Source organism: Ochotona curzoniae, unplaced genomic scaffold (genome assembly GCF_017591425.1).
Source record: "Ochotona curzoniae isolate NIBS_2020 unplaced genomic scaffold, NIBS_Ocur_1.0 contig_43, whole genome shotgun sequence".
Taxonomy (NCBI): domain Eukaryota; kingdom Metazoa; phylum Chordata; class Mammalia; order Lagomorpha; family Ochotonidae; genus Ochotona; species Ochotona curzoniae.
In genome coordinates this window covers 21940787-21962308 of record NW_024466218.1, presented here as the reverse complement: position 1 = coordinate 21962308, position 21522 = coordinate 21940787, and the positions used below count along the sequence as shown (strand labels likewise).

General features: G+C 41.5%; 1 protein-coding gene across 1 annotated transcript in view; it reads right to left on the bottom strand.

The window, feature by feature from the left end:
- The window catches only part of ME2 (malic enzyme 2), a 52423-nt gene that overhangs the window by 17276 nt on the left and 13625 nt on the right, over positions 1 to 21522 (bottom strand). Inside the window, exons 2-10 of the mRNA XM_040985005.1 lie at positions 18891 to 19009; positions 13585 to 13718; positions 7395 to 7544; positions 5090 to 5165; positions 3855 to 4016; positions 3546 to 3649; positions 1049 to 1158; positions 852 to 949; positions 487 to 600 (exon numbers count right to left, since the gene is read on the bottom strand). Coding sequence (XP_040840939.1) covers positions 487 to 600; positions 852 to 949; positions 1049 to 1158; positions 3546 to 3649; positions 3855 to 4016; positions 5090 to 5165; positions 7395 to 7544; positions 13585 to 13718; positions 18891 to 18998 — 1056 coding nt within the window. The 5' untranslated portion in view covers positions 18999 to 19009. The remainder of the gene's footprint in view (positions 1 to 486; positions 601 to 851; positions 950 to 1048; positions 1159 to 3545; positions 3650 to 3854; positions 4017 to 5089; positions 5166 to 7394; positions 7545 to 13584; positions 13719 to 18890; positions 19010 to 21522) is intronic.

The following is a 21522-nucleotide window of genomic DNA, read 5'->3' as shown; positions in this document are numbered from 1 at the left end:
CCCGGCGCGTTCAAGGTGAGGACCTTAATCATTACACTATCACACTGGGCCCAGACAATGGCTATTTGATTTCTTAAAGAGTCAGAGAACAAAGAATAAAATTTGCTGCCAACATAGAGGCTGTTGATTGAAATATGAAGCAAGTCTTTAAAAAAAAGTGAGTGGGGAATCTCTGTAGAGATTACAACAGAAGGTACCTAATTGATACAAACAGTCTAGCGAGTCAAGATTTGTAAAAAATGGAATGTTTTAAAAATTGAACTAAAAACATACTAGTTAAAACCACACAAATTAAAAACAGCATGACTTCTGCCTGTACCACCAGAATCCTGCCTGTGACAACAGGCCCACCCCTGACCAACGTAACTATTTGGGGAAAGAATCATTGGATAAAAACTCTCTCCCTTTTTCTCTCCCTCTCCAAATTCTCAAGTAAATAAACAAATCTTGAGCACCTTCTGCTTCTCCAGGTTTTAAACACCTTACCTTAATTAATAAACCATACTTGTCGAACATCCAAATTTTCTTTCGTGCTTCTTCCTCTGAGAGGCCATTTTCCACCATGGACATAACTATAAGATTTGCAATTCCAAGAGCAGCCTGCCCAACAAAACAGAAAGACCAGAGAATGGTGTAATGTTCAAATTTCTTTATATATGAAGATTATGTTATGAGGCGTACTTAGATATTCTCCCCTTAAAAATCACAAACAAGCTAATGTGTTATGACAGTTTCTCTAAAATTTAATTTCTTATTTTATATGCTTTTAAAAACATGAACACTAGCCAATTTTCCAATTCTAAATAGAAATAGTGTTGTTTTTAAACTCTAAAAAGCTTGTAAAAGCTTACCTCTCCTGCTCCAAGGAACAAGATTTTGTGTTCTGAGATGGATTTACTGATAACTTTTTGTGCTGCAAGAAGACCTGCTAGAGCTACTGCAGCTGTCCCTGTAAGGAAAATAAAAAATTAAGCAAAAAATTACATCCTCAAAACATTTTAAAAGTAGAAATAAAAAACTTTTTTAAAAAATCTGCTTTTTGCTTTACCTTGAATATCATCATTGAAAGTACAGTATTTTTCTCGATATTTTCTCAAAAACCTGAATGCATTATGATTCCCAAAGTCTTCAAATTGAATAAGTGTGTTCCGGCCATATCTAAAAATAGCAAAATTCATAATGCTTGCGTTGAAAATACCACAACTACACAGTTTTCTTAATATTCTTTATGCTAGCATTTAAAAATGTTATTATGCTACTTCAGTTAGGGCTATCTGAACATTTTCAGAACCAGGGAAGAGTAGAACCAAAACACAGAATCTATCACTCATCAAAACGGAATAGGACAGAACGAAAGGAAACGCAAGGGGAACGGGAAGGGAAGAAGGAGCAGTGGGTACTTAAATACCACGTTGCACCACGATGGGCAAAGGGAATACTGACTTTTATATATATTTCTAAGAGCTTGGAGGGGTAGCCAGCATGTGTAAGTGCTAAATAACTTCCTGAACAGGAAAGAGACTCTTTGGATCTTAGTCTCAAAAAGTATGTATTTGTTATATAGTCTCATTGCATTAATAATTAAACTACATCACAGGCACATATATATGAAATAGTTTTAAGACAGTATCTGCTGTATTCTAATCATCTGGGTGAGCCTGAACAGGAGGCGGGATTCAAGTTGGGCTCTGAAAGAGGAGCAAAATGTAAACATGTAGAAAGAAAAGTATGGTGTACTTTGGTGACCCTGAATTTTCAACATTCTTGACTTCACACTCAGAGTTTACCAAGAGTCTCTAAAGCGTTCATGAAAAATACTATTACAGATTTTAAAAAGGCTGTAGAGGAGGGAAGAATTCACATAAAGACCTTAAAAAAAAACAAAACCAGCCACTGGTGAGGGAGAGTACAAGCGGGAGTGGAGAGAGGAGAAAGCAGCGTCCAGGAAGTCACTGTGTGGTCAGGGTAAGGGATCTGAGAGAAGCTACAGGAAGCAAAAAGGACACCTATGTGGGCCTGGCACCATGGCCTAGCAGCTAAAGTCCTCGCCTTGAACGAGCCGGGATCCCATATGGGTGCAGGGTTTTATCCCTGCAGCTCCACTTCCCATCCAGCTCCCTGCTTGTGGCCTGGGAAGGCAGTTGGGGATGGCCCAAAGCCTTGGGACTCTGCACCCGGGTGGGAGACCCAGAAGAAGTTCCTGGCTCCTGGTTTCGGATCGGCATAGCATCGGCTGTTGCCCGCACTTGGGGAATGAATCATCGGACGGAAGATATTCTTCTCTGTCTCTCCTCCTCTCTGTATATCTGACCTTCCAATAAATAAATAAATCTTAAAAAAAAAAAAAAAGGACACATATGAGACACCAGAAGAAACAGACGGACATCGGTCGTGAAGACCAGCTGGGGGAGAGGCGGCTACCCTGGCCAGCAGCCATGTGGATACTAGCTGATTGCCAAGGATAACAGCGGGGAGAGAAAAGACGATAACAATTTCTGGGAAGATGAAAGGTCAGTGTTGGGTACATCAAGTTTACTCTGAAAATGAATGAACTTTAGAGTAGCTTCTATATGCCAGTAATTTAAAGTGCAGTCCTCAGTTAGATGATACAGGTAAAAAGCTCAGAATTTATATCCAATGGCAAGAAAAAAACCATTGACAAAATGTTTAATTGTTCGTGTAAACAAAACAAAACAGTGTAAACAGTTGTAAATAATCAATTTAGTTTAAGAAAACTGAAGATTAAATAGCAAGGCTGTGACAGCAGAAAAGAGACGTATGTTTGAGGCACTGCAGTTGAGTCCACCAACCAGGGTGGAGCAATAGTCAGCTGCACCAGGATGGATGGTGCAGGCAAAGGGTGGGAGATGACAGCATAGTGGGTGCTACTGCATTAATGGAGGCTCAGAGGACCAAAGAGACTGCTAGGGGAGGGGAGCTATTTAGTTTGGGACACCAATGTGAGACAGCAGCAGAATGTTTTAATGGAAGATTCTAGAGGTTACAAAATGCAGATCTCAGAAACACAAAAGGACTACAGAGATGGGTTTTCCATAGGCGTAAGAACCACACACATATGTCATGGCTTATAATACTCAAGAAAAGGACTGTGCAGTAATCTACATAGTAAGGCAGAGAGAAAAGCAGTAGATGACAGAGATGGCTGGGAGAAACTGTCAAGAGAATAGCTCTCTGAGCAGAGAGCAGTGGGAGGACCTAGTCCATTCTGCAAGGAGGTGGAGACAGAGCACCAGAGACCCAGACAATCAAACACTGGAAGCTGCAGGTGAGCCTCGTGGCACAGCAGGGTGGGCCTGGGTGCCAAGGGCCGAGAGGAGGCATGAGTAGTGAGTGCAGGCTTCCCTCGAGATGCTGGATAGCTCATGAAGAAAAGCATATCCCAGCAACAGGAGAGAGCGCAAATCTTCCCAACTGAAGCTCCTGCTCATCTTTGCAAGAGATACAGGAAAACAAAATGCAGCTAACATTCCTTTCCTATCTGAATTACAGCTGCTTTCATACACACCACCTTCATCAGAAAATACCTGTCAGTAATAGCTTTCATAAACTCATCAATCAGTTCATCATAAAGTTGTGAACGGTCTCGCTTCTGATACAAGCCCATGTAAAATGGATCTTTCAGGAGTGACTGTAAAAGAAAACAAATGGAAAAACAAAATCATTGATTATATAATCAACTGAGACATAAATTTAAAACATAGAAACATCACTAATATAATCTTTTAAGCTTTACTGCCATAATTCAAGAAACTTCAGTCTCCTTTGTTGTGCCTTCAAAAGAAGAATGTGACAAAATTTCAAGTAAGATCAAATGGGAAAATGGTTTTACTTACCACATTATCAGTTCCCACGTCAATACACACAGGCAGGCATCTATCTGGCCGTATTCCTGCACAGGCTGTGTACAAACAAAGCTTTCCTACTGGAATTCCCATACCATAGACACCCAGATCTCCAAGACCCAGAATTCTTTCTCCATCGGTCACAACAACAGCCTTAATTATAAAAAAGAAAAAAAAAAGTTAGAAGTAGTCAAAAATGGGTCCTTAAAGAGAAGCATTTTGAAAAGATGGATTTTCTTCATGTATTTTTCACGTGCTTTTAAAAAGTAAAACTGTTTCCTGGCTAACTTCCAATGTAAATCGAGTAAGCATACCTAACATTCTAAGATTTCTGCCTACTGAGAGACATCAAAAATAGAATGAACTAGATACGACTTTTTTCTCGATCTGCTTTAGGAAATGAATGCTTCTAGCTGCAGGGCCAACTTATTTCCAGAAAGATTTGATATACGAGACAGGTGAAGAGCATTTTAATGAACAGCTTGCCACAGAAAAAATACAAGTCTGCGAAGAAACAGCAGCTACTTCAGCATAATCACCTGGGCCCAGCAAGTAAAGCCTTTGCATGGTAGAAGAGAAGATCATCTAGGAAAAACACACACACCATCCCACTAGGGCTTAAGGTGAGATTGTGGGCTTGTCTAAACACATTTTTCTAGATTATCTAAACTGATAATTCATCATGTTTACTTTGGTAAGGAAGATATATGTGATAACGGTGAGTAAGGTTATTACTCATAGTAAATCAAAAATTCCATTCAACACCTCCAAATAAGTTATGACATTTTAATTTATGAAAGACAACCAGATTGACCAAGGCTTCTACTTGCTAAATTTGGTAAGGACCTAAACTGATCTTAGGTTGAAAAGAAAAAAAGCATAACCAGTCCTCTCCAACACCATCTACAGTAGGATTGAGTGACTCTTGTGTATTCCTCCACCCAGGAATAACAACAGTGAAACACAAAAGGAATGTGGAGTAAGCAGAAGGGGTGTGCATCGTGAGCAAACCCACCTTGTACTCCAGCTCCAATCACCCTCAGAGACATGCTCTACACTGTCAACTAACTACTAGTATTATCAGTGTCTCAAGTAGAAAGCACTCAACTGCACATACATTAGTGCAAATAAATCAGAGGAACAATACAAAACCACTCTGGGGGATTGATGAGTAACTTACACGGAAGGAGAAAGCATTAGGAAGAGGAGGATTATGCTAGGAGTACCTTAACATGATTTTCTGGCCAGTTATCCACAATTGATCTAACATGACCTCTGTCTGAGATTGAAATAAACAATCCCCTGCAACAGAACAAAAACACTTTTGCATTTCACAAGTTTTTGGTTTGTTTCTAAGTTTCTGTTTATAACTGGAATAATTAGATATTCTAATAAAATCAAGACACAGTATATTTTCCAAGCAGATTTTTGCTAAGTCACACTGATTTGTTTTCTATCACTTAATTTGAATTCAAACTGTAATTAATTGTTCATCCAGCAGCTACTATGAAGACAACTGTTAAATGACAGGAACATCTGAATCCAGAAGAAAATTATTTACATCTTACTGTTCAAATAAAATCAAGACACTGCTGGAAAAATCGAAGAAAAGATAAACCACCAATACAAGAGCACATAATAAGGCAAGCATATTATTGTCAAACGCCTTTGTAACTGAAAACAGAAAATCTGAAGGATAAAGGAGGGAAGAACACTGCAGTGAATTCACACAGAAAATGACACTTGAAGTATCGGAACAAAGGGAACTTATTTTTATTTCATTTTCATCAAAAAAATTAAAACAGGGTGTATTTGTCAAAATATGCTGATATGACATACAGCCTAAATTAACAAAAACTAATTTTAAACATAATATACTGGCATCTAATTCATCTAGTCAATCTAGGTTTCAAAAAAAAAAAAAAACAATAATAGGAGAGGAGACAATGACAGAGAAAAAGGAAATACAACTTTTAGAAAACAGGTCTGGGAAAGGTCTTACTGCCCTTGAACTCGGGTCCTCTACCAGGGATCAGGATTTATTTGGCTTAGAATTCTGAGATTTACTGATCATATTTTGTGTAAAAAACCACAGGAAAATCCCCAGAGTACTGCATCAGTGATATTCAGGCACTACCCAAGCTCCACGTCCTTCAGGCCTCCTGTCAGCTCCCATGAACACCAGAATCACATCAGCGGCAGTCACGATGTCATCACACTTTCGCTCATGGCCAGAGCCTGAGCCAGGGTGGGGCGGGGTGACGTAGTTTTAGCTGCCCTGCCTTATCCGGATGGAGAGCCACTGCCCCAGGAAGACAGTACAGACAAGCTCAACAGCTGGGTCTCACAGAAATGTTTTAGACTTGCCCATAGGTTACAACGACAGTGTCTTCTAGGGAATGTCTGCAGCACAATCATTACAGAGGCTGTCCACAATAATTTGTACCACTTCAAGACTTTTGCTTTTTCATCAGAACCTTGGAGATGGAAAAGGCATGAGAGCTGGCAGACATCAACATTTTAGGTATGCCTCACAGCATTTCTCATGCACAGTGAGGTTTGACAGCCACCCGACTGCTTGAGAGGATACTGAAGATCCATGTTACTAGACCTCTTTTGAATTAATACATTAAATCAGCATGTTAACTGGGCTGGGGTAAAACACATAGGCTAGAGGAGTAAGTTAAGAAAATTCACATTGAGAAAAGACAGCATTTATATAAGATAATAAGTAAGTTTAAAAAGAAGTATCATGGGGGCAGGTGTCTCCCCTAGCAGCTAACATGCTACATCCCAAATCAGAGTGCCTGGGTTCAACATCCCTGCTTCCTGCCGAGGTTGACTTCAGGAAACAACAGTGATGGCTCAGGTGACTGAGTTCCTCTCATCCACAGGAGATCCCTAGATTGAGCTCTCAGTTCCAGCGCTGGCCCTGGCCAGCAGTCACTGCAAGCATTTGTGGAGTGAATCAAGGCAATGGCAACTCTCTCTCTGTACAGCACAGTTCTGTGACAGGCTCTGCTATTTGGAGGGATCCCTGTAGCACATGGAGGGTCATGTGGCTTATCCTAGAACCCCACTCAATGGTTGGGGTCAGTACTCTTTCCACATTTTTATCTGCAGGTGTACAACAATTTAAAGTAAAAATTCAACATTTACTAACAACAGAAATGAATGTTGGTAGAGGGTGAGAATGAACCAATCCCTTTCCCTGCCAGAACGTCAAATATTTTAATGAAGATTCCAGAGAATCTGTCACCACAATTAAGACTTTTAATTTTTGGTACACAGAGCATATACTTCCTCTAATAATCCAATGACTTAAAGGAAGTTAGGAATGAATGCTTCTACTTCCACATGAACGTGTCACATTTTTATTGACCCTTTCTAACTCCAATTAAGCTTTTAAGAATTGGGAAATGTGATCTGGGTTAAGACTACGACCCATAAATTTAAGAAGCAGAATAGGTGTTAAGATTTTCTCTTACACAGTAATCACCTACATTTATGTTTCTAAAAAAGAAGGCTTACTTGGGTCTTCTAAAGATGTGTCCATACTGACAGCAGGCAAGACCAACTGTTGGGGTGTATACAATTGGCATGAGACTTTCAATGTCATCTTGCAATATCCTGTAAAACAATTTCTCATTTCTTTCTTGTATTCCCATTATATAGATGTATCTGAAATGAAGCAGAGGAAATAATATTCAAGCCAGCCCATGTCATGTTAAAATAATTGCACCTTACTTCTATACCAGAAAGAAACAAAATTCTAAATTATTACTGCTTAACACAGAGGACTAAAACCAACAGAACTATAAATGCACTGAACAGTAGTGGATGATAAAAATGAAGACAAACACTAGTTGAAGTTTGCTGTGCCCTTACTGTAAGCTGGGTTTAATAAAAGGCACTGGAGAGCACACAGGGGTCAGTGTGAAAGATAACCAACCATGGCACCTTTTGACTTAAAGGTCACTGGGTCCCATCCTCCCACTGCTGCTCGAATAATATACATAACACGTAGTGCCACAGTCGCTGGGGGGGATTGAATACGCTCAAGCATAGATTTTGTGGCCTTGTTACCCAAAAGGCTCCTGGCTTCTCTCCTTGACTGAAGATTTCCTAAAGAGGTCATAATTCTAGAATACAGTTCATCTGGCACATTTCTGAAATTCCAAGTACAACTTGTGACCCGATGCCTTTCATCAAGTACTTCTAAGAGATTGTGTCAAGATTTGAGAGTAACAAGGTAGAACTTTATTAGAAATACTCTGAGAAATAGTCTAAGACTTTCTGCCAGTTTACCTTCCTGACTAATGAAAATCACCTACAACAAGCAATAACTCATCAAACTCATCAACTACTACTACTAAACATCGAGGGGGACGTAATACCGCCAACTGAGATAACTGTGCAGATCCATCTGGAAAGCATCTTTAGTGTCTGAGTTCACTCAAAACTGTCCTCTTGACGCAGACTCCATCTTGAGTACTAATATTCAAAGTTTATGATCCGTGTCACTGGAAGGCAATGGATTCTATCTTGTACGGACTGCTTTTTAAGAACTGAGACTGGGCTTAGCATTCAAGGAAGAAAAAAGAACTGGCCTTGAAGAAATTTCTCTGAGGCATGTGGAATAGGCCTCCATTTGTATAGCTAAACTAAATCTGTTGACTAATAGAATTCTACTCAATTGCTTCTCTTCACATCTATTTAATGATAGTAGGTTTATTTACCATTTAATTTACGGAGCTCTCACAAACTTATTTAATTAGAGCATTGTTATTTGTTTATAAGGCATTCTTCCCTTACTATTACATATTTTATTAGACACAGAGGCTCCAAGTGTGAGATAGGGAATCATTGTCAAATTTGCTTTTTCAAATTTAAAGTCTGAAGTAAGCTAGCTTTGTTACAAGAACTAACTGTGCTTTTAATGACATTTTGTGCTATTCTTTCTTGTTGACTGATTGTGCCACCTTGCAGCAAAGATGTTTTTAGATAAGTGGTGTTGCCCTGATTGTAAAGAGCCATCTCTCCCCACTCTAGCTTTACCACATTGGTTACAACAGACTAGGCTTGTTCAAAATGATTATTCCAAAGGTGACCTAGATCGAATGTTTAGAGCTAGCTTTTGCCCTCAATGTCACCATGCAATTGTAGGCCTTACTCAGCCTCCTTTTCCAACTGAGTGGGCGCCCTCAAACTTTACCAGATGGACCCAAGAGAAGGCCTTCCATCCCATTCACCAGGGCCCTCCACTAGTTAGAAAAACTATTTATCAGTCCAAACTGGTTATAATTAATGCACCATTACATTTCATTTTGTCCAGGACCGGTAAGGTCCTAGACCAGAGGCTTGGAGGTTACATTGAAATGGCAGCTGAAAGACAAATAACTTTGACCACTTCTTCAACTCGCTTACTGGATGATTCTACACCTGAGGGTTCTACAATGGATGCAGACCTAGTATCCTTACCTGATGACTTTATTCCTGAGGAGCTTTTTATGGAGAACTCAGACACTTTTAACTAACCACACTCTGCTAAACATCTAGTTCTAGCTCAGTCCGTTGCCCCTTTCTACATTCCTAAGTCTGTTACACTTGCAGTCACTGCGATGAAAAATGTAATCCAGGTATAGTTTCTAAATCTAGATTTCAAAAGTATTATTTAGGACTAACAAGTAATTCTAACACCATAAAGTACAGGAAACAATACTCTGGTCAACCACTATAGTTTGTTCTTGGGCCTTTCCAAACTGTTTTAAGTACAAATAGGTTTTTCTGTGTTGTTTCAGAGTTTAATGTGTGACTTGTGTACACTGCCTTAACAAAATTTTGCTTAGTGTAAAATATAATTGGGCATAGTTCATCATAATTCCTATTTACATCTTGCATTCCTGAAGATTATTACCTTGTTGCTAATTGTAACACTGTATAACTGGGGAATTTAAATCTAGTAAAAACCTCAGTAAAATGCAATGACCTAAGATTAGTACATGACATATAATACAGTTTCCTGCTTATCTGAAATATTACCTCAACATTTCCTATTTTCAAACAAAAAGCCAGCAAGAAGTGGATACTGTGGCACTATGAGTTAAGTTACTACTTGTGATGTCTGCATTCAGTATCAAAATGCTGGTTCAAATTTCTGCTGTCCCACTTTATCTCTCTATTAAAGTGCCTGACAAATGGAAAAGGATGGCTCAATTAATTGTGTCCCTGCCACCAACATGGGACACATGGATAGAGTTCCCAGCCCTCAGGCTTCAGCCTGGCCTAGCCCTGGCTGTTGGAGCAGTTTGGAGAATGAACCAATGACTGGAAGATCCATCCTTCCCTCTGCCCCTCGTTCCCTTCCCCTCTATGTCATTCTGACTTCAAAAGAAATATTGTGTAAAAGTTACCAAAACATAGCGTAGAACAACATTTGTGATGGAAGTTACGAAAAAAAGGAGAAAGTGATTTGAACATGAATGAATACATAAATGAAAACAGTGTGACGTATTTCTGAATTTTACAAAGGTTTGTGCTTATTTAGATTACTTCAATATAAAAGGATAAAATACTTCAGCATTTTTGTCTTTAATATTGAAAAGACAGATCTACAGAGAGAAAGATCTTCCATCACCTAGTTCACTGCCCAGATGACTGCAATGGTCAGAGCTGAGCCATTTGGATGCCAGGAACAGGAGCCTCTTCCGGGTCTCCCACGCGGGTACAGGTATAGGGTATAGGGTCCCATGGCTTTGGGCCATTCTCCACTGCTTTCCCAGGCCACAAGCAAGGCTGGATGGAAAGTGGAGCAGCCAGGACAGGAACCAGCACCTATATGCGATCCTGGCGTTTGGAGGTGGAAGATTAGCCAATTGAGACATTGTGCCGGGCCTTCCCCCATTTCTATCTTAGTGTACTTCCTTTGCATGATTAAATTGTTTAGATATAGGTATATTTTTCAGAAAGTTCTCTAGAATTTTGGTTTAAGCCTATAAGAGACATTTCTTATAATCAATCTTTTTTTTCATTTTTTTTCCATTTTTAAAAAGTGTACCATTATATAGTTTTGTAGGTGTAGGGATTCCTCTCTTCCTTCCCTTTCTTCCCTCCCAGTTTTTTCCTCCTGCCATAATATATCTTGTTAAAATAACTGATTTGATTTATGTGAAGTGAACAAATTTCACGTATCTCAGAATCCAGATTTGGGAACACAGTGGCACCTCTCATCTTGCCCTCCCTCCTGCCCGTGTTCCTCATCCCCTTCTCCCCTTCCTGATTTCTTTTTTTGTAACAGATACTAATGCTTTCTCTTAGAGCGCTATTATATGTAATAACACTTGTAATTGCTTATATTTTTTACTGTATCTTATATTTTAAAGCTTTCTTCATCTTTGTTAATGTTATTCTTGGCTGATAAAATAAATATGATTATCAAAAATAAAAATAAAAATAAAAAATAAAAGGCACTGGAAATGCGAAGGCAACCATGAGGCCCTCACCCTAAGGAATAAATCTTCAGATTCTAACAGGTGGGTAAACAAACAGAATGAAGCAGCATTTATCCAAATGCTCACTGAATATTCACCACGTGCTACTCTGAATTCCAAGAACGTAAGAAGAGACCCCTCAGGCCTGGTGCAATGGCTCAACAGGCTAATCTTAACCTTACTAGTGCCAGGATCTCATATAGGCACTGGTTCATACCCCTACTGCTCCACTTCTTTAAATCTTTAAAAAAGAAAAGTGACCTCTGTCCTCAAGTTTACATTCCAGGAGGAATAAAAGTATTATCATTTTAAAGTATGCTCAGAGTACAGAGGTAGCACAAATCATTTTTTTTTTGAAAGATCTATTTCTTTTCCATTGGAAAGCAGATTTAGAGAGAGGAGAGACAAAGAAAAATATCTTCCATCCACTGGTTCACCTGCCAAATAGCTACAACTGAAGCTGAGCCAATCTGAAGCCAGGAACCAGGAGCTCCAGGTCTCCCACGCAGCTACACAATCCCAATGCCTTGGGCCATCTTCTGCTTTCCCAGGTCACAAGCAGGTGGAGCAGCTGGTACACCAACTGGCATCCATAAGGGATGCTGGTGCTTAGAGGTGAAGGATTAGCCAGTTGAGTTAACACACCAGCCCCACAATAACATTTTTAAAATAATGTTTAGGGGCAGGCCTTTGGTCTAGAGGTGGAGACACCAGATGGGATGCCTACTTCCCATATCTGACATGTCTGGGCTGGGTTCTTAGCTCCTGCTTCCAGCTTCCAGCCATAGCAGCCCCTGGGATACACCAGTGATAGTTCAAGGATTCCTGCACCCATGTGGGAGACCTGGGTTGAGCCCTTTGTCCAGCCCCAGCTGTTGTGGGTATATGGGGAATGAACCAGCAGATGGAGGCTCTGTCTCTCAAATACTTACAAAACAAAAACAAACAAAAAAACAAATGAAGTTTAAAGAATAAACACTGACTTGAAACCGACAAATCATCTGGAAATAACTCTATCTCATTCAATTTCCTCAAACTAGTTTCTTCTCATATCATCTGAACAAATGGAAAACCCTGAGTCTATTCTACCTTCCCTCTCCCCAATCTAGCAAATCACCAAGCAACACAGAGCTTGCATGCTATCTCTTAAATAGATCCATTCTCTCCTTGTCCTCACTCAGCCCAAGCCCACCATTTCTTAGCCAGATTACCTCAAGAACTTGTTCTTTACACATACAACTTTGCTTCCTCACACTAATGCTTTCTTCTCTTAAAAATGTGTGACCAGTGCTAATCTCCTGAAATTCTACTGGCTTCCAAATACCAACAGTCATGCTCAAACCTCTGAAACAGTTAATAAGACTTCTGCCTTCTCTCTTTCACCTTGATGTATGGACCTACTTCAGTTCTCCCAGGCACCACAACTCTCACCTTGGAGCTGTAACACTGGATAACACCCTCTGCCTGGACAGGCACAGTCCAGAAGGCAAGCTCTCCCTGAGAAGTTCAGCAGGGGAATGCTCTGGGCATGCTCTCTGCAGCCCCTCTCCTGCACGCTGCGATGCTCCGCACAGATGCACGTCAGGCTTCCTACTCCTTCCTGCCTGACACTCATTCCACTTCTCTTGACTTTCTGGCGAAACCACGAGTCTAGAACCATCACCTCATACACTTCTCAGGAGCTAGTCAAGCATGTGGCATGTAATCAGTACGCAACTGTGTTGTAGAAATTAGATGTGATCCTCTTATTTCCTACTTAGTTTGGGGGCAGAAACGGGATCAGCAGGTAGATGTGAAGGTGAAGTAGATTCCTCAGAACTGGACTGACAAAACGGAAGAGGCAGCTGCAAGTGTTGGGCACTCGCCCGAGGCACGCTGTGGATGGAGTCGGCCTCCTCACTCACCTTGGCATCCTCACCTAGGACTGTCACAGCTCAAAAATGCAGCCTTCACCTCGACTCCCCTTTCCCACTACAGCTGAGAACATCTGGGTCTCTTTCTCATTCTGCCTGTTATCCTACCATTGTTCCAGATGGCCTGTCATTGTCACAGCACAGAACACAGCAGAACTCATCACTGAAGTGAAGGAAACACAACTGTCACAAAATAGTTAACTGACAAAAATACAAACTTCATTAGGAGACTACATAGTTCTCAAGCCAATTAAATCAGGATGTTTCCAATTTTTCTAATCAGAAAATCAGCAAAGACTGAATAGCCAATTGCCTTACTTCTCCAAAGGGCTGGTCATTTTCTTCAGGTTTCTATGGAATCGTAAGGCTTGGATATCCTGCGTCTCGATCTTGGGAGGTAGAAGTCCTTGCAGCCCGAGCATCTGCCGTTCCTGTAAGGTAAAGGCCATGCCCTGGAGGGGGAGACAAAAGCATCAAAGACGACCACTTACTGAGGCAGTTCCAGCACTGTTCTTCAAAGGGAAATTTAAATAAAACTTTAAAAATCAGTAAGACATCATTCTTGCCCAGATTTTCAAAATGTTATGACTGCTACTGTGCAGTGTTGGCAAATGTTTAAAGAGTTACTCTGACACACCACTGCCAAGAATGTGCACTAATTTAGGTGTGTAGAAGACAATTAAAAGTATTTTGGGCCCGGTGCAGTAGCCTAGCGGCTAAAGTCCTCGCCTTGCACATGATGGTATCCCATATGGGTGCTGGTTCTAATCCCAGCAGCTCCACTTTCCATCCAGCGCCCTTCTTGTGCCCTGGAAAAAGCAGTCGAGGACGGCCTGAGGCCTTGGGAACCTGCACCTGCAGAGGAGACCTGGAAGAGGCTCTGGGCTAGCTTCTGCCTGGCTCAGTTTTGGCCGTTGTGGCCACTGGGGAGTGAATCAGCAGATGGAAGATCTTCCTTTCTGTCCTTCCTTCTCTCTGTATATCTGACTTTCAATAAAAATAAAATAAATCTTTGAAAAACAAATAAATAAATATTTTTAAAAACATTTTAAATTACTTTCAGTGAAATTTATAAGATCTAATTACTTCTTTGAAAGTCAGCATTACAGGAACAGAGGGATGGAGTGGAAGAGGTAAAGACGTTCTACCTGCTGGTTCATGACGGCTGCTAACAGCCAGGCGCTTCATCCAGGCCCACCACGTGGGTTGCAGGAGCCCAAACAGTTGGCCCATATTCTGCTGCTTTTTCTAGGCAAACAGTTGGAAGCTGGTTCAGCAGCAGAGCAGCTGGGACATGAATTGGTACTCACATGGGATGCCAGAGTTGCAAGCAGCAACTTAACCTGCTATACCTCAATGGCAGCCCCTGTGCATATGTTCTTGAGTCAGGCAATCTGACTTGCAGACAGTCATCAGCAAGCAATATTCACACATGGAATAAGGATGGACACAGATTCCTTACAGCACGGCTTCTAGAACTCCTGGCTGTTACAAACTACAAGTCTATCAATTTACAAAGGTACACCTTAAATGCCACAGGAACACATATACTCCTTTGAATATATATAATAGTAGAAAGATTTCCAAGACACACAGTCAAAAGGAAAAAAAAAAGCAAGTTGCAAATCAAAGTTTACTGTTAGCCTACCAGTTATCAGATTTAAATGTCTACACACATGATAAAAGAAATCACCAGAATAAATTCAAAGAAATATAACACTAGAGAGTGAACTGGAAGATGAGAGCTCTACTGTAATTCATTATAATTAATAGTTCATAAAATCTCCACTTTCTGATATTCAACTGAGTTAAATTCTTTGTATCAAAGCAAGTGGAGATGCTGGAAATTGTTGAGCTTCCAAATTTCATTTTTCCATGAAGGCAAGAACACTGACCAAACATTAGATTCTCAAAAACAAACAAACCAACCCCGCTCCCCCCCAAAAAACTGGAAACTAACCAGAGGCTCTTATTAACAGCAAGCAGGGAGCACTTATTTACTAGAAATGTCTAGGATCTGGTCAGTGGCAGTCTCACTCATGCTGTTTGTTCCCATTTTCCCTGCACTAGCTCCTTGGGAGCCTTGAAAGACAGCAGTTTTGAAATCAATGAGAAAGCCAGTAGTGTGAGAGGGACTGGGAGGGACCCGAGTCTTTCCCAGGAAACGGTCAGGATTCCACCACCTAGTTCTCAGGAAGTTCCCACTTGTTTTACTGTTGGTTTTTTTATTGAAAGTACAGATTTACAGAGAGCAGAAAAGAAAAAAAAAAAAAGATTTTCTATCTTCTGGTTCACTCTCCAAATGGCTGCAGGAGCTGGAGCTCAACCAATCTGAAGCTGAAAGACAATCTTCTGGGTTTTCCATGCAGGTGCAGGGTCCCAAGGCTCTGGGCCATCCTTGACTGCTTTCCCAGGCCACAAGCAGGGAGCTGGATTAGAGCAGCTGGGACACACATCAGAGCCCATATGGGATGCTGTGTTTGCAGGTAGCGGATTAGCTTGTTGATCCACCATACCAGCCCTGGAATATCCCACTTAGGTTATTTTGTTTGATCTGGCTTGGAGCTCACCCACTGCCAATGGCCTTTCACCCAGAAAAGCCTGTAAACAACTCAGAGTCAATTATGCAGCATGGCAGCTGTCTAAAGCAGCGATTAACAATGGAGGCAAACACTAGGCTAAGCAAAACAATGAAAAGGAAAAGCTAAAGAATGAGATGTCTGGGGACGGGGCCTACTAGGAGACCAGAGGGAAGGAACATTCTGGAAAGGAGTGAGAAGGCACTATACTCCCATGCTGGCTGACCTTGAGGCTCTGGCAACCAAGGTTGATGCAGGGTTGTAAAGGACCAGAGTGTTGGAGGTGTGCCCAGCATGCTCACAGAGCCTCCTGGCAGAGAGAGGAAGGCTTACTGGTTCCAGGCACTTACATTTTTGTCTTTCCACTGGCAGTAAACTCAATAGGAAGAGGCTTCAGTGATCATATCCAACAAGAATACAGATTTATTAATCTGAAAAGAAGAGCGACAGAGAGGAGAGTGGTTTTCTCCCCCAGGTGTCAGGAACTACAGCACATGGGCCATCACCTGCGTCTTTCAGGTACATGGTGGAGCTGGATTAGAAGCGCAGACCAGCCAGATCCACAGGGCACTGTGACAGGACTGTGGGTGTCCCAACAGGCAGCTCAATCTTATGTGCCACAACATCCCCTCAGGCTGCACTTCTGGCTATTAACTCAGAGGTCTTGCTAAGTGACACCAGCAGCAGCAGCAATTTAGCCCAAAGGGTTAAATCTGATTGAGAGCCTCTACATTGCGTATTTATTTTTCAAAAAGCTATTTAGGGTCCGGCGGCTAAAGTCCTCCCCTTGAACGCACCAGGATCCCATATGGGCGCCGGTTCTAATCCCAGCAGCTCTGCTTCCCATCCAGCTCCCTGTTTGTGGCCTGGGAAAGCAGTGGAAGATGACCAAAGCACACAGGCCCTGCCATCCACTCAGGAGACTCAACAGTTCCAGGCCCAAACCTGGCCATTGCAGTCATTTGGGGAGTGCACCAGCAGAGATTATCTCTCTCTCTCTCTCTCTCTCTCTCTCTCTCTCTATATATATATATATATATATAACCCTGCTTTCCAAGTAAATACATAAACATTTAAAAGACAAAACAAGAACCACTGCTTGGACACAGGTGTCCGAGTGCATGGGCTGGAGCTCCACACTGGCTCTTGACTCCAGCTGCCTGCTAATGCACACTCTAAAGGAACAAGTGACAGCTTCAGTGGCTGGGTTCCTGCCACTTAATATCACAAATCCAGAGTTCCCAGTTCCTGGTTTCAGTCTGGCCCAGTCTGGTGCCAACACAGACATACAGAAGACAGGAACTCATGAAACTAAATATCATTGGTAATTTCAATCATACCATAGCTTTAGATATGAGAAAAGTACATGACAGCACAGATTGATTCCTTGTCGTAGATATAGGAATATGAAAGTGCCAAGGGTAGCAGAGCAGGAAGAGGTTCACCCAGGGCTGTGCTGCTATGAGACACCCCTGTAGGAAAACCGAGCTTCACTGAGCTGCATCTAGAAGAGCAAGCAAGTTTGGAAGGAGAGGCAAAAACAAAACACGAGTTAGATGAGTCCTCATGCACCTTCACTTAAACCACAAACTCTTCTAAATTTTCATCTGTGCCAGCTACCAGAAAGGCAAAGATGAGGTGCTCGGTCAAACTCCCCTCTGTGGACCTAAAAAATCCACAAACTTACACTGAGCATTTCATTACCTTATTTTCTTCTGACAATGGGAAACAAACAGGGCTGCTACATTTTTGAGGGAGGTCCTTTTCAAATATGATATACCTTTCTAAATTTAAATTTCTCTTTCCCAAAAAGCTGAACTTCATGTACTACAGCAACACTCATGGTACCCCTTTGTAATCTTCCTGCAAGAACTCTCCTTCCAAATTTATGCTTGCTGACTATTTAATATATAGAATACAAAATGTTCATGGAAAAAATACAATTAAAATAAACTTCTGGTGAAAAAATTTCCAGGTACAGTGTTTTTCATAATACATATAATATGTATAATATGTATTTTCATGAACTTTCTGAAAACCCCTCATGGCAATGTGTGTATAACAATCATGTACATTCCTACATCTCTCTCTTTTTTTTTTTGAAAGGCAGAATTACAAGGAGAGAATGAGAGAGAGAATCTTTGGCCTGCTGGTTCACTCCCCAAACGGCTGCAATGGCCAGGACTGAAGCTTCTTCCAGTCTCCTACATGCATGCAGGAGCGCAAGTGTTTGGGCCATTTTCTGCTGCTTTCCCAGGCTCTTAGCAGGGAACTGCACTGACAACGGAGCGGCCAGAACTGGAAGCAGCTCCCATCTGGGAAGCCAGTGTCCAAGGTTTCCCTTGTCATGCCACAACTCTGGCTCAAGCACAGCCTTCTTATGTGCCATATTTTTATTGAATATTGCCATTTAAAAAGAAAAAAAAAAGGAAAGAAAAGAAAAGAAAAAGGACTTGCCCACAGAACTCAGCTTCAAGGATTGAGTCAGGACCAGGTCTTCACAGCACCCATCAGCGTCCTTGGAAGCAGCTGTCTCATTTAACTGGCAAGACTGTGTGTATTCACTGGGAGATGGGGTGGGCTTTAAATGACGGTTCGCTTTAATTTGAGCCCACTCTCCAATGGGCGTACCTACTGTCTAGGTCGAATACCTCATGAGAGTTGGGTACATTCAACTATCCCACATTTGGCCTGAAGTTCTTGCCAAACTGCTATTCTGAGATATTTCCTGCCTCCCTCCTTTTAAGGCTAGAAGTAGGAAGCGAAAGTCAATGAATGCTTTCCTGGCTGCAAAAATTCCTTAAAAAAAAAAAAAAGAAAAGAAAAGAAAGCAAGCAAGCTGAGGTCTATGGAATATAAAGCAGCCATGATCTTGCCTTTGGAGACAAGAGAGGAACATAAGTAAAGAAAGCAAATTCTTCTGAACATATAGAGTGATGAACATATAGAATGACAAAACGCAAAAGTTTCACCTTTTGTATCAATCCAAATACACCAAACCTTACAGGAAGGGAGAAAATACACAGTGGAATGAGTACTACTGACCTTGTTTGTTCTTGGGTTCAGCATCAGGGGTTTGCCCTTCTCTTTTATGTGCAAACGACGACATGCCCAAGAACAAGGCGTAGCCGCAACTCGGAACCGGGACAACATCTTTCCTTTTACCTTGAGAAAAACAGAGCAGAGAAGCCAGTGATGAGAAATGTATTCTAGAACTGCATGTATATCTGTTTTCAAAAGCACATTTAAGGACTTATCAGCTGTTTAATAGCTGGTTTTTAGGAATTTATCCACTGAAGATCTTTCATATAATGTAACTACAAAAACAATTCTTACAATTGCTGGTACCATGAAGGAGACACAAACTATTAAACAGCTGATCTGTTAATGTCATGAAAGACAAAGACTAAGATTAAAAAGATTCAATAACTAAATGCAAAGCCTACTCTTGGACTGGATTCTCATCGGAAAAAAATAGTACACAAACATTATTGAGACAACCAGCAAAACTAGAAGACATATGGTCAATAACATAAAGATATCATAGAACTTAAGATCTTCTGAATTTGATAACTGTGATAGGATATTTTATTCTGGGCCTACTGTGGTAACCTAGTGGTTGACCTCCTTGCCTTGCACACACTGGGATCCTGTATGGGTGCCAGTTCTAACCCCGGAGGCCCCACTTCCCATTCAGCTCCCTGCCTGTGGCCTGGGAAAGCAGCCGAAGATGGCCCAAAGCCTTGGGACCCTGCACCCACATGGGAGACCCGGCAGAAGCTCCTGGCTCCTGGCTTTGGATCGACTCAGCTCTGACTGTGCGGCCACTTGGAGCGTGAATCAGTGGATAAAGATCTTCATTTGTGTCTTTCCTTCTCTCTGTGCATCTGACTTCCAAAAGAAAGAAATATTTTTTTAAATATCTATTCTCAATATATACAGTAAAGTAAAATGGACAAAGAGGTATAAAAAATACAAACTGTATTCTAAAATTATTTCAAAAATAATTTTTGAAAGATTTACTTATTTTGAAAGAGTTCAGAGAGAGAAAGGGATGTTTCATCCACTGATTCACTCCCTCGAAGGCCACAATGGCCAGGCCTGGACCAAAGCCAGCGGCCAGGGATTTTATCTGGGTCTCCCACATGGGTGGCAGGGATCAAATACTTGGGGTCACCTTCCCCTGCTTTCCCAGACTATTAACAGGGAGTTAGTTGGATGAGAACATCAACTGGGTTTATATGGGATGCGTGAAGCAGGCCAGGCTAACATCCCCTGAAGAGAGCGCTGTGACAGCTGCTGTTAAGCCCTGACCTTTGCAGCTCTCATCCGTGTCACATTTGATTCCCTTTAGCTGCTTTCACCATGTGGCTGGCTGAGGGCCCCTCAAGCTCTGCCCTCCAGTTGATCCACCTTGAAGAGCCCTCACCCATTGTCTCTGAAGGTTCAGGTAACTGAGCCTGGGCCAGTGGCCAGGAACCGTCCAGGTTAACAGCTTCCGAGTGCTTTCACAAAATATGCCGCAGATTCAAGTACAACTGAATACGGGATATCTAAATTCCTACCAGGGCGGTCAGAGAACTTCTCAAACTGTAGCCAGTGGGAAAATAAGGGCCTGGCCTCCTGAGACCAGCTAGAAAGTTGAGCAGAAACAACTGACAGGCATCAGGTTAAGATGCTTCAAAGGCTTTGCCTCAGGGATTCTGATGAAACAACAACTAACCTATTTTGTAATTGTGTCTTTAAAGTCAAATGAAGAACCTGTCACAGGCGACCAAACTTAATTTGGTGAGGTTATCACTACCAAAACAAAACCTGACCTACTCCTTGATCTAGGTATTATGGTGTAACGCTAAACATAATTTTTGTTAAACATGCTATAAAATAAATTCTGTCATAAGATTCACATATGTAAAAAAAAAAAAAAATTCCCTTCCTTCCCAATAGCTAACATATAACCACTGCACTTGGCCCTTGGAGATAATGAGCTAAAGACATACAAATACCCCTAGGCTGCGTGGCTTGGTCTCTTTTTCACCAGCATAAGCACACAAACACATCCCTCCAGTTCACTGGGAGCTTCTGTTTCTTCTCTCACCATTGTGTCTGGTCTTGCAGATTGCTATGGATAGTGTGATATCCACTCGGACTCGTCTCACCAATTTTCCCACAACAGCAAGGTGGTGGCAATACCCACTATGCCACAACACCAGCCCCTCAAAAATAATTTTTAAAAGGAAATCTGGATAGTAATCTTAAGTGTGCTAATAAATGGAAGAGAATCAACTGCACAAACCCTCACCTAAGACTGAAATACTTTTATATTAGGGCTAAAAGATACAACTTAAAAAAAAAAAAAAAAAACCACCCTCATTTTTATTTGAATAGCAGAGTGACAGAAAGAGACAGAGTAAAGAGAGATCTTGCATCTGTTGGTCTATTCCCCAAATTCCCACAAGAGTCAGGTCTGGGCCAAGCAAAGCCAAGCGCCAGGAACTCCACCAGGGTCTTCCCTGTGGATGGTGGGAATTCAGGGACTTGGGCCATCTTCCACTGCCTCCCAGGCACACTAACAGGGAGCTATATCAGAAATGGAACAGCCAGGACTTGAATCAGCACCACCTGGGTTGCTGCACCAGAGGTGGAGGCTGAACACCCCTCAAAAAAGTGTTTTAAA